The sequence below is a fragment of the Fistularia commersonii genome, chromosome 27 (genome assembly GCF_037954325.1).
Source record: "Fistularia commersonii isolate RoL2024-O1a breed Wild chromosome 27, RoL_Fcom_v1.0, whole genome shotgun sequence".
Taxonomy (NCBI): Eukaryota; Metazoa; Chordata; class Actinopteri; order Syngnathiformes; family Fistulariidae; genus Fistularia; species Fistularia commersonii.
Genome location: NC_141310.1, coordinates 13875988 through 13889405, shown reverse-complemented (window position 1 = coordinate 13889405; position 13418 = coordinate 13875988). Strand labels below are relative to the sequence as shown.

The window sequence follows — 13418 nt, the reverse complement described above, 5'->3', positions numbered from 1 at the left end:
TGTTAGAGGGTGACTCACTGTATCTGGGCTCCTGGGTGGCCGCAGATCTTCACCTCGGCCTTCATGAGGTTCTTCTAATCGTACCTTCGATCGGGGCGGCCGCGATTTTTAAAGGAGGAACATTTGGTTCGGCGACAAAATCGCCTGTCCTTTGGACCAAAGACACAAAGTGAGTCTTGCTGGTTCAAATCTCAAAGTAAATAAATGATCATTACAGCGGTGACATGGATTAATGACAAAAAAAAAAATAACATCTCTTTTGTCATGTCCTCCTCGAATGCAAAATCATATTCGAAATGAAACCTCTTCTGGATGGGAAAATTCTTTTTATACTCAATAAATGCAGCTTTCCTTTCGGCACACCAGACACACATGTTCGCTTTTGTTCTCCGTCCGTTTTCTGCTGCAGAGCTCAGAGATCTGACCTGCTCTTCTCTGCTCATCGCCACTAAAGTGAGGAAAGAGTTTAGAAATGGTGTTGCGCGGATACAGCCGGTGTTACGGCGGGACCGTAAAGTTCTGGGCAAAGTTCGCCGGTGTATTTCAGTCCCTGCGGGGAGACGATGTGAGAAGCAGGACGGATTCAGTGGAAAGCTGACCGATTTGAATGTCTTGCTCTGGTTTTCACGATTCTCGTTTAAAATCCCGCCGCTAAAACTTTTGTCCGTGTCTTGTGTTTCTAAATGAGTTTCTTTCTAATTGCCTGGACGATCTTGAGACTCTTTTGTTTTTTTCTTATTTACCGTTTTCTTGATATTCTAGAAAGCCTGTGCATCACCTGGGGTTATTTTTTTGTTAATATCATTATTTGCACATTTTCTTTGGACGGGAAATTCGACTTCTTCTCCTTTGGTCGTTTCCCTTCAGGGTCTCCACAGCCAATCCACCTTCTCCATCTCACCCTTTTCTCTGGATCCTCCTCTCTCACACCAACTACCTTCATATCCTCCCTCACGACGTCCATCGATCTTCTCTTTCATTTTCCTCTAGACCTCCAATTCCAGCTCCGTCTACCAATATATTCTCTCTCCCTCCTCTGTCCATGACCCAACCATCTCTGACCTTCTCTCCAAAACATCTACCATGCGCTGTTCCTCTGATAGACTCATTCCTGATCCTCTCCATCCTGGTCGCTCCCAAAGAGAACCTCCACATCTTCATCTCTGCCACCTCCAGCTCTGCTTCCTGTCTTTTGGTCGTTGTAACTGTTTCTAGTCCATTCAGCATCGCTGGTCTCACCACTGGATGGGAAATTCGACAATTTTCTTGAAAATTCCTAAATCTGCGGCTTGTTTTTTTGGCCTTATCGCTTAATTTCTAGGCCTGTTTCGTGCAGACTTCATTTCTTTTTTTTTTTTGTTTGTTTGTTTTGTTTTTCTCCCTCTGTATTCGCGGGCGCTTCCTTCACGGGGGCTTTAGAGGGGTCTCCACAAATGCAAGTGGACAGGCCGGACATTCTCCGGTCGAAGCGGGTCACGTCGGTACAGTGAGCACTTGTTAGAGGGTGACTCACTGTATCTGGGCTCCTGGGTGGCCGCCGATCTTCCCTCCGGCCCCTCCTGTGTCCTCCTCCTCTCGCTGCTAATTGTCCGTCAGAGCTGATGTAATGCGAGGCGGTGAAATAATGCCTCGCTGCTCCGGAGCCATGAAAGCGGGCGGTGATTAAAGGGACAATCAAAGCTGTCGGGGCTCCGTCTGTGGAGGCGCCCGCCGCAGAAGCCTCCAGAAGCCTCCGGAGGCCTCCAGAGGCCTCCAGAGGCCGGAGCTCCGGCGTGGACCTCAGGGTGGCAGCAGCGGCTCTCACGCCCCGTGGATTCCGGAGCTTTCCCCACCGGAGGGGGGCCCGTCTCGCCTTCTCGTCGTTTGACGTTATCGGACAATTTGAAGGCGACCGCGGGTCTCCTCGGTGCTTCGGGGTACTTTCTCGCACGTGTTCACCCGTTCGCCCTGGGCTCGGGGGCGGGGAGGGTCGGAGCCGACGGAGCTGCCTCTGGGCCCACCCTGGATCCGTCCCACCATTCACCTTCTCACTCTGATGTCAGAGGTTCACTCGCTCGGAGAACCCGAGGAACCCCGCGCAGAAAGGCCTCCGTTCGGGGACCTCCTTGCCGAGAGGAGGAAGTGCGAACCGCCGTTCCCCTCATCTGTCTTCGAGTCGATTCTGACCGATCGCTCGGTGGCTTCACGGATGTTCAAGACAAACTGCCGCTGTTTTTGTTTCATAGCGACTTAAGAATTGAAAGGAATGCGTGATTCATCGCCGTCCGTTTGGCTCGAAGGAATTTTCCCCATGACCGCCATGAAAATCCTATCTGATGATTTTCCCTAAACCAACACGATGCGTGGGTGAAGACCTCCTGTATTTGCGTTGGTTCTTCTCGAAGCTCGGCGTGTGTTTGCTCTTCTTCGCGTGCCTGATGTTTGAACAGCTCCCGACCGGTATCGTGTTCCAGCGGGGGAACGGAAAGCTCTTATCTGCCTCCATTGTCACATATCAGCTCTTGTCTGAAACACGATAAGAGTAGCGGCGGTGAAATTAGCGAGCGTCACATCCAATAAGAGTCATATTTGTTTATGGAAATCATAGGATCCTCAGAGGGGGGGTTGGAGATGGAAACTCTCCGAGGAACCCCTCCAGGCGTTTTGGGGTACCTTCTTAGTTGTCTCAAATGTCTTGATCGACTCCGACCGTGCAGCCAGAAGATGGTGACGATCAACAGGGAGTTTGCAAAACTTCCACAGGTTTGTGCCTTAACGCAAGAATGTATTTTTCCTGCAACTTTGCAGGGATGACCATGAACACTGCAAGAAAATAGAGAGGGGCCTTATTATAAAATGAACAATGTCGGATTAATTATCCGAATGTTAATCGGACAAGATCCACGCGTTGGAGTCTAACGATGCGCTTGTCAGAGGAGATCCGAATCTCCCGGCTTGCGGGGGCCCGCAGCGGGCTGCAGATCCGGACCCGGCGGCTCCGGATCCCGGATCAACGGCTCCGGATCCCGGATCACCGGACCGGGTTTCCGGCCCGCCGCGGCCGCAACACCGGAGCGACGGCGGCGGCGCAGAGATGGGGCGACCCGCGAACACCTCTCACTCTGTGGGCATGCCGATGACGACCGGCGTCCGCAAAAAAATAAAAAATAAAAAACAACAACCCAGAATAATGTGTCGTATTTATAGCTATTTATATTTTCCACCCGATAAGATAATTCAGTGAGACACACATTTTTTGGGGGGTCATTCGTCGCCTGCTGGAAAGCGTGAAATGTCATCTCACGTTGGATATATTTGTAAAAGGCCTTGAAAGAAATGAGGTGAATTAGCAATGGAGAAAGAAAAAAAGCTTAGGATAAAGTTGTGTCTATTTTCACGTTGTCTATAACACACCAGATAGGTCACGGAAGCTGGACCGGAAGGGGTTTGCTTGATTTGGAACCAAAGTATCTCCAAATGAAGCTCCCTTGTATGCAGCACGACCTCAAATACGGGCCTCCTGCTTAACAACAGCCATTTGTCTGCGGAGGTTCTCAGTCATCCGGGTCACGGTGACTTCTCTGCGAAATCTTCTCGTCTCGGCAACTGGACTCGGATCTCTTGGCTTGAAGCGGTCGAACTGAAGAAGCCTCTCGGACGAGGGGGTGAAACGCCCGCGAAAGAAGAAGTTGCCCGGACGAGAAGATTTCGACAACGGCTGTTTGCGTCAGCGTTTCATCGGAATCTGTCGAAAGGAACATTCTTCCCTGTAAAATGTCAACACCGGAGTTCATCTTGTGGGGGTACGAAGAGAGAGGGGGGGGGGAAAGATTCATGCTGTAAACACACGCTTTTCCCGAACAAGCCTCCTCGAGAAAACGTAAATAAAAGCGTGCCCCCCCCCCTTCTGATGGAGAGGACCCCGGCGGTCACTATGGTAACCGCTCCGGTCTGCAGTGGGCGAAGGAGCGACGCCCATTTCCCCCCCAGACACGGAAGGCGGGGTTTGGAGAGGAGGAGCGCAAAAACAGAAAAAACGCAAAGTGATTCATCTTTCCTTGCGGAGACGATCTGTGCGCACGGTGCTGTGTTTACAGCGAACACGGCGGACTGCAGACGGTGTACCTGCACATTAATCTGTCTCACGGCGGCCGCTTCCCACCCCCACCGCCGTTTATCGACGCGAGTGGAGAGAGAGAGAGAGAGGGAAGAGGCGAGATATTTCCACAAGGATCCGGAGGCCGGGAGGGAGGGACGGACGGACGGACGAGCGGCGAGGTCAAGCGCTCCGTTGCGCCGTCGGCACGGCGGACGAATCGCAGCCACAACAACAACGCGGTGCGTCCGCGCAGGATGAGCGGCTGAGGAGGAGGAGGAGGAGAAGAAGGAGGCGGCGGCGCTGGGAACCACATATTACACGGGGATATTCGCGTATTCTTTCACAAAAACAACGTTGGTTGTTTTTTTTTAAAGATGGTATTTCTCGGCGTCAACCGGCTCGTTTCGCTCGAATCCCGGCGCGCTTGACTCCCGCCCCCCTCCCTCCTCCGTCCGCCCCTCGGCAGCGGGACGTGGAACGTTTTCTTCCCCAGAAATGGAGCGCCGGGATGCGGATTACAGAGGAATCCCCGCCGCCCGTTTAGCCGCCGCATCGCTTTCGCCCCGCGCGTCGGCGTGGTGTCGTTCTCGCCAAGAGTAAAAAAAAAAACAAGAACAAAACTAACAACGAAAACATTTTTTTCACAAAAATGAACGCGTTCCGGCCGGCCAGGACGACGAACCGGTGATTTTTTTTTTTTTCTTAACCGAGAATTGGACCGTTGCTAGCCCCGCTCTGCTAGCTTACCGCTCCATTAGCCGGCTAGCAGCTAAAGGTGCTTGGCTAGTGGTTTGAACGCGTCGTGGCGTTCACCCCCCGGCGGTTTGCGCCGACGTTTCCTCCCCCTCCTGCCTCTCCCTCCCTCCGGCACATTTATCCACTCGGCTCCGGGGAATTTATCTGCCCAGGAATGAGGTCTCGAACGGATAGGGGCCGCTTGACCTTGTTTTGGGGTCTGATGCTGGGTCTGTCGTCCTGCCTCCGGCCCGCCACCGCAGAGAGTAAGTTACCGCCGCTGCACGCCGCACCGAGCACCTCACCCCCGGGGGAACATGCTACCTCCACACGCCGGAGAAGCCGGCGTCCCTCTTCCGAGGGACACCTCCTTCACCGAAACACTCTTAATGTTCCCTCTTTTCCCCCTCTAAACACCGACACAAACGCCTGTATTGAAGTAACACCGCTGTCTTCAGTTGGGCTTCACCTGATCTGGCCTCGGAGTGGGTGACTGACTGTAGAAAGAGGGGAAACGGTGGTGTTGCAAAGCCCCTTAAAGGATAGCAAAATAAAAACAACCGAGCAACACCTTGTATTTGCAGCTCACATTATCAAGTGTGAGATCTGGGTTACTTTGGGCCACATTTGCAAGCATCACTATTAAAAAGAACCTAATGAGTTGCAGTGTGTACACATGCAGATATCCAAATTGAAATGTCCAACGTGTTGAAGTAGAAGAACCAGGTTTTGCACGCGGCGCCCCCGTTTTCCCCGAGTCCTTTTCCAGTTGGCTCCACGCGTGTTGGTTCAGTCGCCGTGACTCATCCGGCGAAGGGAAAGTCAGTCAAAACATCCACTTTGTTGATTCTTGAGTCACGGCGCGGTGAATCAGAATCCACGAAGGAAGAAAGGTGGCGGTGTGTGTGTTTTTGTGCACTTGAAAGACAAAGACACATCAAAAAAGTTTGCTCAGAAACAATAATGGATCATTGTCACGTTGAGGTGAGCCGAAAGCATGGTAAACAGTCGTCGCCAGACGGACTCGCACCCGCAACCTTCAGGCCTGGGGAGACTCATTATCAGCAGTCATGGGCGTGGAGAAACAAAACACAGACTAGATTGTGATTGTAGCATCACGGGGATGCTCTGGCAAAGCAAATAAAGCGGTTAACTGATGTGTCCTAAAGTTAGACGCTGCACGAAGATGAACGACGGCTAACCTTTGGCTCTCCTCAAAAAAAGGGAGAAATTGCACTGTAACTGCGGCAGAACAAAACAATAAATAATGAACAGGCTGAAAAGAAATGGAAAAAGAGGTAGAAAGAGGATAATGCAGCATCATGAATATAAGCGCAGGTGTTTAGGGCAGATATGAGGGGAGAAGACAGATACGATTGGCGAAGGTGATGAGAGCATTCAAGGAATCCAGCAGATGATTTTTGAGTTCTGAAGTTCATCTGCCCAAAAGGGAAAGGGACAGTCAAGACGGACAGATCCGTTCCGCTCGGCGTGTACTTTCCCCCCGGTGTTTTCAACAAGTGTCAGTGTTTTGCCTCCAAGAAAGCAGACGGCGCCTTTATCTTAACTTAAAAATACTTCAGTCTTGAACCGCGCGTCGTATCGCGGGCAACACGGACGCCGGTGTTTATCGTGGCGTCTGCTTTTATTTTGCACCCCCTTCGCCGTAGACGTTAAATGCCATCGCACAGTTCAGTCAGATGACGCACATTTCGGTTGAGTTTCTGCAGCGTAATGGAAATTAAACTGATGTTTATCACCTGTTATCGATCTCCACTGCCGAATTTAAACAAGCCAGACGCCCGGCTATCTGTGTTTTATTTGTCTACCCGGGGGGAAAAAAATAACCCAAAACAAATGCCGCTTCCTTTCGACGGCGCCGAGCGCGTTGGGTGTCCGCGGGTGTCGTCGCTTCTCGCGTCTCTTTTGTCAAACAAACGTCGGGGAAACCTTGACCTTCAGAATATTTCCATGAAAGCCGGGCTGCTGCAGCTGCCTTCCGTCAGATGCAGACACATCCTGCTGTCAGGACAAAGGCTACTTATTGATTTTTAGGCAACCCGTTTTTATTTTCTAAATTTTTCTCCCATCTCTGTGAATTATGCCGCGGAGCTGGCCGGTGCGGCTCGCTTTGAATACCGCCGCGACGCTGTGTGTCAGAATAGTTGTCGGAGGTTCAGGGTAGTTTCACAGACATCCTTGTTGGTCCACATCGTGTTACAGGTCTTAATGAAGTGGGTGATTCCACCGAGGAGAACATTTTCTGACAAATTCACCGCTGATTTGAAGTTGGGCGATTTCTCTTTCATTTCTCTAAATTCTTGCGCCTTCTAGTTTTTTAATTTGTTTCGAACTCCTTTGGTAATTTCGGGTGAAATCAAACATTACTCCACTCTCGATTTTAATTGCACTGCGGTCGCCGGTGGATTGTGCTATGGGAAGTCTTCGGTTTGCGATGCCCTCGACCTATGGCGTGTGGTAGTGGTGTCGCTCTGTCCCGTAAATGTATTAACAACGTCTCGTTCTATTATTCCGACGCACGACGAAACAAATCTCGTTGCACGAACGAGTCGGCGATCCGAGCGCACAGACACGCCATCGTGCGGCGCTATGCGAGGAAGACGGCTTTGTTGACATCCGTCTAGTGAACGCCATATTGCTTTGTGCTTCATTTGCCGTCTTCCATTTTTGTTTTTTTTTTGGAAACTTTTTGTCTCCCAAGCACAATTCTTTTAAAAATGTGTTTTTTTTTAATTTTTTTTTATTTATTGTTTCTGTCCAGTGTTTTTATGCCCTAGAGTCTAGGACCTATTGTCATAGTCAAGGACCTAGACTATGATATTACCACTGCATTAGCGTGGAGACTTACGGTAAAAATCGCATTGTATCACGCCGTAGGAATGGAATTCCAACGTAAGTCGAGGCCCCCCTGTGTTTTAAAATCCCACCTATTACATAAGTTGGCCCCTGGGGGTGTGTGTGTGTGTGTGTGTGTGTGTGTGTGTGTGTGTGTGTGTGTGTGTGTGTGTGTGTGTGTGTGTGTGTGTGTGTGTGTGTGTGTGTTTACAGTAGATTCATCATAGGCTATAAAAGCCTTTTTCAAGGTTTCATAGGATCAGAAGGGGTTCTTCAGAGGGACAGCACACATCCGATGTTCTGGAGATAAACTTGAGACTGAGATGGTTTGGACATGGACAGAGGAGGGATGGAGAAGGTCTGGGTAGAAGGATGCTGAGGTTGGAGGTCTGGAGGAAGACCAGAGAGGAGGTTTATGGATGGAGTAGAAGAGGACAGGAAGTGAGTTGGTGTGGGAGGAGAGGGTTAGATGGAGGCAGATGATTGGCTGTGGTGGCCTAATGTTTTCAGAACTTAGGTGATGATTTTCTAATTTCCTGTTGATTTGACGACAGCCTCCGTCAGCGGGGCGTATTCACTGAAAGTCAGACCAGTTCTCAGGATCTGTTGCGGTTCTTAAGAGAGTACCTCAGAGACGTCCTTCTGATGCCACCTCAATCATTTTTTTTTTTGTTTATCACTTGCAGAATTTCTTTTTATGCACTTTTTAATGTTCATTTGTTTCTCATTACCAGGTTTTTGTTTGGTTTTTAACAGAATATGAGGATATCCCAAATGTTGGTGGGGAAAAAAAAAATCTTTCCATTTAAAAATACAAGAAATAGCTTGTTAAGTTAAGTTCCTAGTGACTGTGATTCCACACTGGAGCTTCACAATTCACAGTGTCCACAGTCTCTGTATTTATTTTAACAAATCTTTTTTCTTCATCTCCTGCCATTTGAAAAAAATCCATGTTTCCAGTTCGACTAAAATAATGAAAAAGGGAAGAAAAAAAAAAAATACAAAAATCCCGGGCTTCCCGATTCATCCCCATTCATTCTGACAGGCGGGGGGGGGGGGGGGGGCGGGGGTGAACCAGGGTCTGGGGTTTTAAAAATAGAACAAGCCAAAAGTACATTTGCAAAAAAAAAAAAAAAAAAAAAAAGGCAAAACAGACCAAGTTCTGTTGATTGGAAAGAGTGAGGAGCCTGTGGACGCGGCGCTACGGGCCCGAGTGTTAGCCCTGGGCGGTCACATGACGAGCCCGGGAGCCGCACGGAGGGTCTCCCGCCGTCGAAAGCCGACATATCTCCTCCCGCTCCGGTGCGGCGGCGTCTAAAAGCTTCCTTGTGTGGTCAAAGCCGGGAGCATTCCTGTCGGTCGGGCCTGTATCGGGCGGGACGGGAGCCCGGGCGCCTGCCTCGGGTTTACCAGGTTCACGTCTCGCCGCCGCACACGCAACTTCTCCCTCTCTATTTGTTTAAATCCAGATCCCCGGCTCGAACCCTCCCCGCAGGCTTCGTCTTCCCACCTTCTCCTTCCCTTTATCAGCGTCTTTGTCCATCTTCTAATGAGATTTTCAGCGGCTTCTCCAGGACTCCCTTCCTGCTGATTCTCGAATAACCTTTCAAGGACCTTTAGCTCAATTCCTTTTTTAAGGTTATTTCCTAATGATCTATATTTAGCTTATTTTCCGGATGGGTCCAGGTCATGCCGAGAAGATCAGCGAGAACTTTACTTATGTTTTTTTTTCACGTTTTTGACTATTATTGCACTTTTCCATCACGTTTTCTGAATTATATCCTCTGTTTTTGGTCAGTTGAGTCATTAACAGCGCGCAAATGAGGCGCAAACACTGAAGTTCAACGGTCGTGCACGCTGCGTCAGCTACGTGCCAATGTGTTTCCCATTTCTGGTGCTCAGGTGGATTTCCTAACCTCTCGCTCATCTGTTCGCGGTTGTTTTGATTGCCTATTTTCAGACATTTTTCTGGTCGTTCTCGTGTAACTGCTCTCTACTTAGTCGCGGATTTTAAGATAATTTGCGCTGATACTTCAGGAAAACTTTTGCTGAGCTTTTAGGTAATGTCTGGCCGAGTTTTGGATCGCCCCGATTTTTATCCAGAAGGTAATTTTTTTTTCTGGATTTTTATTTTATTTTTTTTTGATTTGTAACTTTTTTTTCTGTCAGATAATTCGGGCAACAACGTTACTCCGATCATTCGGGCCGTTTGGCGCTTGACGTTTGCGCTCATCGCAGGCAGCTGGCAAGAGGTTATCACATGTAAATATGTGATCTGGGGCCTGGCGGAGATAGGTGTGTTTACTCAGCTGTTTAAGATAAAAACCTGTCATTGCAGGATGAGACGGAGGAGGAAGCTGTTAAGCTGCGACACCTGCCGTTGTCTGTGTTTTCATTTCCCTTGCATGTAAATTTTAGAGCAGAGCGCGCCTCCCGTGAAAGATGGCGGTGCCGGCGCTGCGGCGAGGCCACGGAGGGTGAAGCCCGAGGCCCGGTGATGTAACAGCGCCAGGCGTGTTTTGTTTTTTCGTTTTATTTATTAAATTTCTCACCGGGGTGGGTGTTGGGACTGAATGAACAGGTATGCGGCCGGCCGAGCGCCACTGACGAGTAGATTACACGGAAAGACATAGCCGCCATACCGGCGCGTTGCCGCCACCGCCGCCCCTCAGTCCTCTACCGCAGGCGCCTCGGGGGGGCAAAGTCGTCCCCGTGCCGGAATTTTTTTACAAATTTGAATGAGGAGAATATGCTCAGGCCGCTGTCGCGCGGGGTTATCTCGCAGCGGTGCGCTAGCTGCAGCGGCTAGCGTTGCCTTAGCACTGAGACGGAATGTAGAAGACCACTTCTTAGCTCTGAAACGTCATCCTGGTAATTCTCAGCTAAATATGCATTTAATTCGTTGGCGTGTGATGCTAGCGTTTCAACCGAGCAGGACGCAAACCATGTAACTCAAAAATGATTGATCAGAAAGACTCTCAAAAGGACGTCCTCCACCTTGCAGCAAGAAGGTCCCCGGTCGGATTCCCACAAGGGGCCTTCCTGTGTGGGGCCGCCATGTTCTCCCCGTGTCTGCGTGGGGTTCCTCAGGGTTCCTCCTCCAGTCAGACACATGGCCGGACCCTAAGTTGGCCAGACGTGCAAACGAGACGGTGAACGGTCACATGAGCGACTTTGAAAATTGTTAAAGCGACGGCACGACTGTCATTGTTTTGGATCCAAACACACACCAACTGCCGTCGGTGAGTCACGTCTCCGCCGCTTCTGATTGGTGGAGCATCTCGGGGACGATTCCCCGGCGAGTCCCGGTTTCTTTGTTTCTCCTTCCTTCTACTGTCTCGTATCCCTGAAACCTGGCCTCTGTGCTTTTAAACACTGAATGAACCAACCGGCCGCTCATGCTGACGCGGTCTGGTCCCAGTGAACTGTCAGCGTAACGTTACGCAAACATCTCACTCTGGCACGCATCTCGGCCTCCGGCTCACGCCTCGGTCACGTGAGGGTCCGGAGCCTCAACCCTGCGCGATATAAAAGCCGCCGCTGCAGCCTGCTCATCAAAAAGGAAATAGAAAAACCCTTGCTAGTTCAGAACAAAACAACGCAAAGCTGCAGTGTTTGGAACGAGCAAAGTGCCAGTTTTGAGGAGCTGGAGTGCATGTTCTGCATTTCTGCCCTCCGCTGGAAATGCGGTTTGTTTGGTTGTGTTGGTTTTTACGGTTTTGGTTTTTAGTGCCTTTTATTTTTAACACCTGAGGGGCTGCATGACAAGTATTCAGGTGGATTGTGTGTGTGTGTGTGTGGTGATCTTAAATTGTACATGTTCATTCGGCGTGCAGACTGACTCTCCGTAGTGGAATCCGACCACGTCAAAACATGTTGTCTTCTTTTTCCTCCTTCGGTCTTGCAGGGAGTCCCTGTTTACATTGCTTTCAGAAGTAAACTCAGGCACCGCCGGGTTTCCACTGCGCAGAAACGAGCGCTCCTCCCATCCTCCCATCCTCCGATCCTCCCATCCTCCGATCCTCCCATCCTCCGATCCTCCGATCCTCCGATCCTCCGATCCTCTGATCCTCCGATCCTCCGATCCTCCCATCCTCCGATCCCACACGTGGTCGTGCATCTTGTTTGCGAGCCTGCAAAACGGAAGTGGCGGGTGAAAACTTCTCGGTGTCAGAGGGCAGGACCAGCGCTTGGAGTCATGGGTTTTGGTTTCCTCGAGTGAGCGGGAGATGTTTGCTAATGCCACCCGAACATCTCCTCAACCCTGCTCACGTCTTAAGACCAGTTCTTTAGAGCTTTTACTCTCAGACGGAGATTTTACAGAAACTGAATCTTACAGGATCACGATGTACAGCTACAACTCGATCCTTTCAGAGATTATTTCCCGCCATGTGATGTTTTCAGCAGTTATCTGTTATTTCAGTCCATTGCTTTTCTTCTTCTGCTCGGTGGAGACGCGTCAGGTCCGAGCCGGGACGTTCTGCCCACAGCTCCGCCGTCCGCTCCTCTTCTGGACGCTCCGTACTGACGGCGACGTCCTTTGCCGCCACTCTGATGGTCGTCCGGCTACCGGGTTACTGTTTCCGGTTTGTCGGAGCTCATCTATTGGTTGCAGATGGTGTAAGGTGACGGTCAAGACCACCAAACATCTGATGTTGTCGTAAGCCGAAGACGAGGAAAAGACTTCCTTCCGACTTTTTTGTTTTTAGCACGCAACCGTGAAACCGTGACGTTAGTTACCGTCTGTGCGACAGCCACCGAGTCTGGCTGTCGTGAAATCAGTTGACGTTGTTTTTTATTATTGCGTCGTTAAATCAAAATTAGTTTATTTCAGACTGGCTTCCTGTTAACTGGACAAAAAAAAAAAGAATAGAATCAGAACGCCGCATGTGATTGTGCCTTGAAAAGTAATATCATCTTCCGGGCACACCCATGTTATTCACAAAACAATGTTTGACCTCCCAGAACAAAAAAAGAAGAAGCGAATAATCGGCAGGCTCGCGTTTCAGAACTATCGGATCTGCGGCTGTAGGAGCTTTCTTATACAAGGAGGCCTTTTCCAGGTTTTTGAGCAGATACTGTCCTCTGGGGCGGCCCAGTTCTACAGATGCAGCACCACAAACACGTCACCGCCTGTGGTTTGCTTTTTTTCTCTGCAAGCAGCCGTTAGCACAAAGCTAGCTCTTACTAGTGCACCTCGCTGCTAACCCCCCCCACGCCAGCCAGCTGACCTGACATGACTGTGGCGAAACTGCTGCGACATGTAATCCGGCAACACACACACACACACACACACTTCGGGGCTTATAGGTTAGTCTGTAGGTGTGTGTGACAACGCGGTCGACTCATGACTCACACAGGAACCGTCCAACGGGCTCCCGGCTCACCGGTTACGTAAAGCTGGCCAAAGGCCCATCGTCTGCCCTCTGTACGTAACGGGTCAAACCGGCGCCACGCATGAATGAACGGCCGTCGATAAATATGTTCTGAATCTCCACTCCGTAAAGTTTGACCCCGCCGTACGTCCAGAACGTCTGACGGAAACATTTGTCGTGCCAAAAAAAAAAAAAACGGCCACGGACTCTGTCGGAGAAACTTCCTGAATGGACCGAGCGGCAATTGAACGCACCATTAGATCCAGACAATCGCTCCATTCACAATTTCATTTCAAATGTGGTAAACGGTCTCTTAAATTACATGTACAGTCGCTTTTAATGTGTGTTTGACCTTGAATTATATCTTCTCGGTT

The 13418-nt window shown here is 50.1% G+C and overlaps 1 protein-coding gene across 1 annotated transcript in view; it reads left to right on the top strand.

Annotated features, from left to right (window-relative positions):
* Positions 1–4765: 4765 nt before the first annotated feature.
* Positions 4766–13418, top strand: part of igf1rb (insulin-like growth factor 1b receptor) — a 49476-nt gene continuing 40823 nt past the window's right edge. The window contains exon 1 of the mRNA XM_086175209.1: positions 4766–5079. Within this exon, the coding sequence (XP_086031335.1) occupies positions 4989–5079 (91 nt within the window). The 5' untranslated portion in view covers positions 4766–4988. The remainder of the gene's footprint in view (positions 5080–13418) is intronic.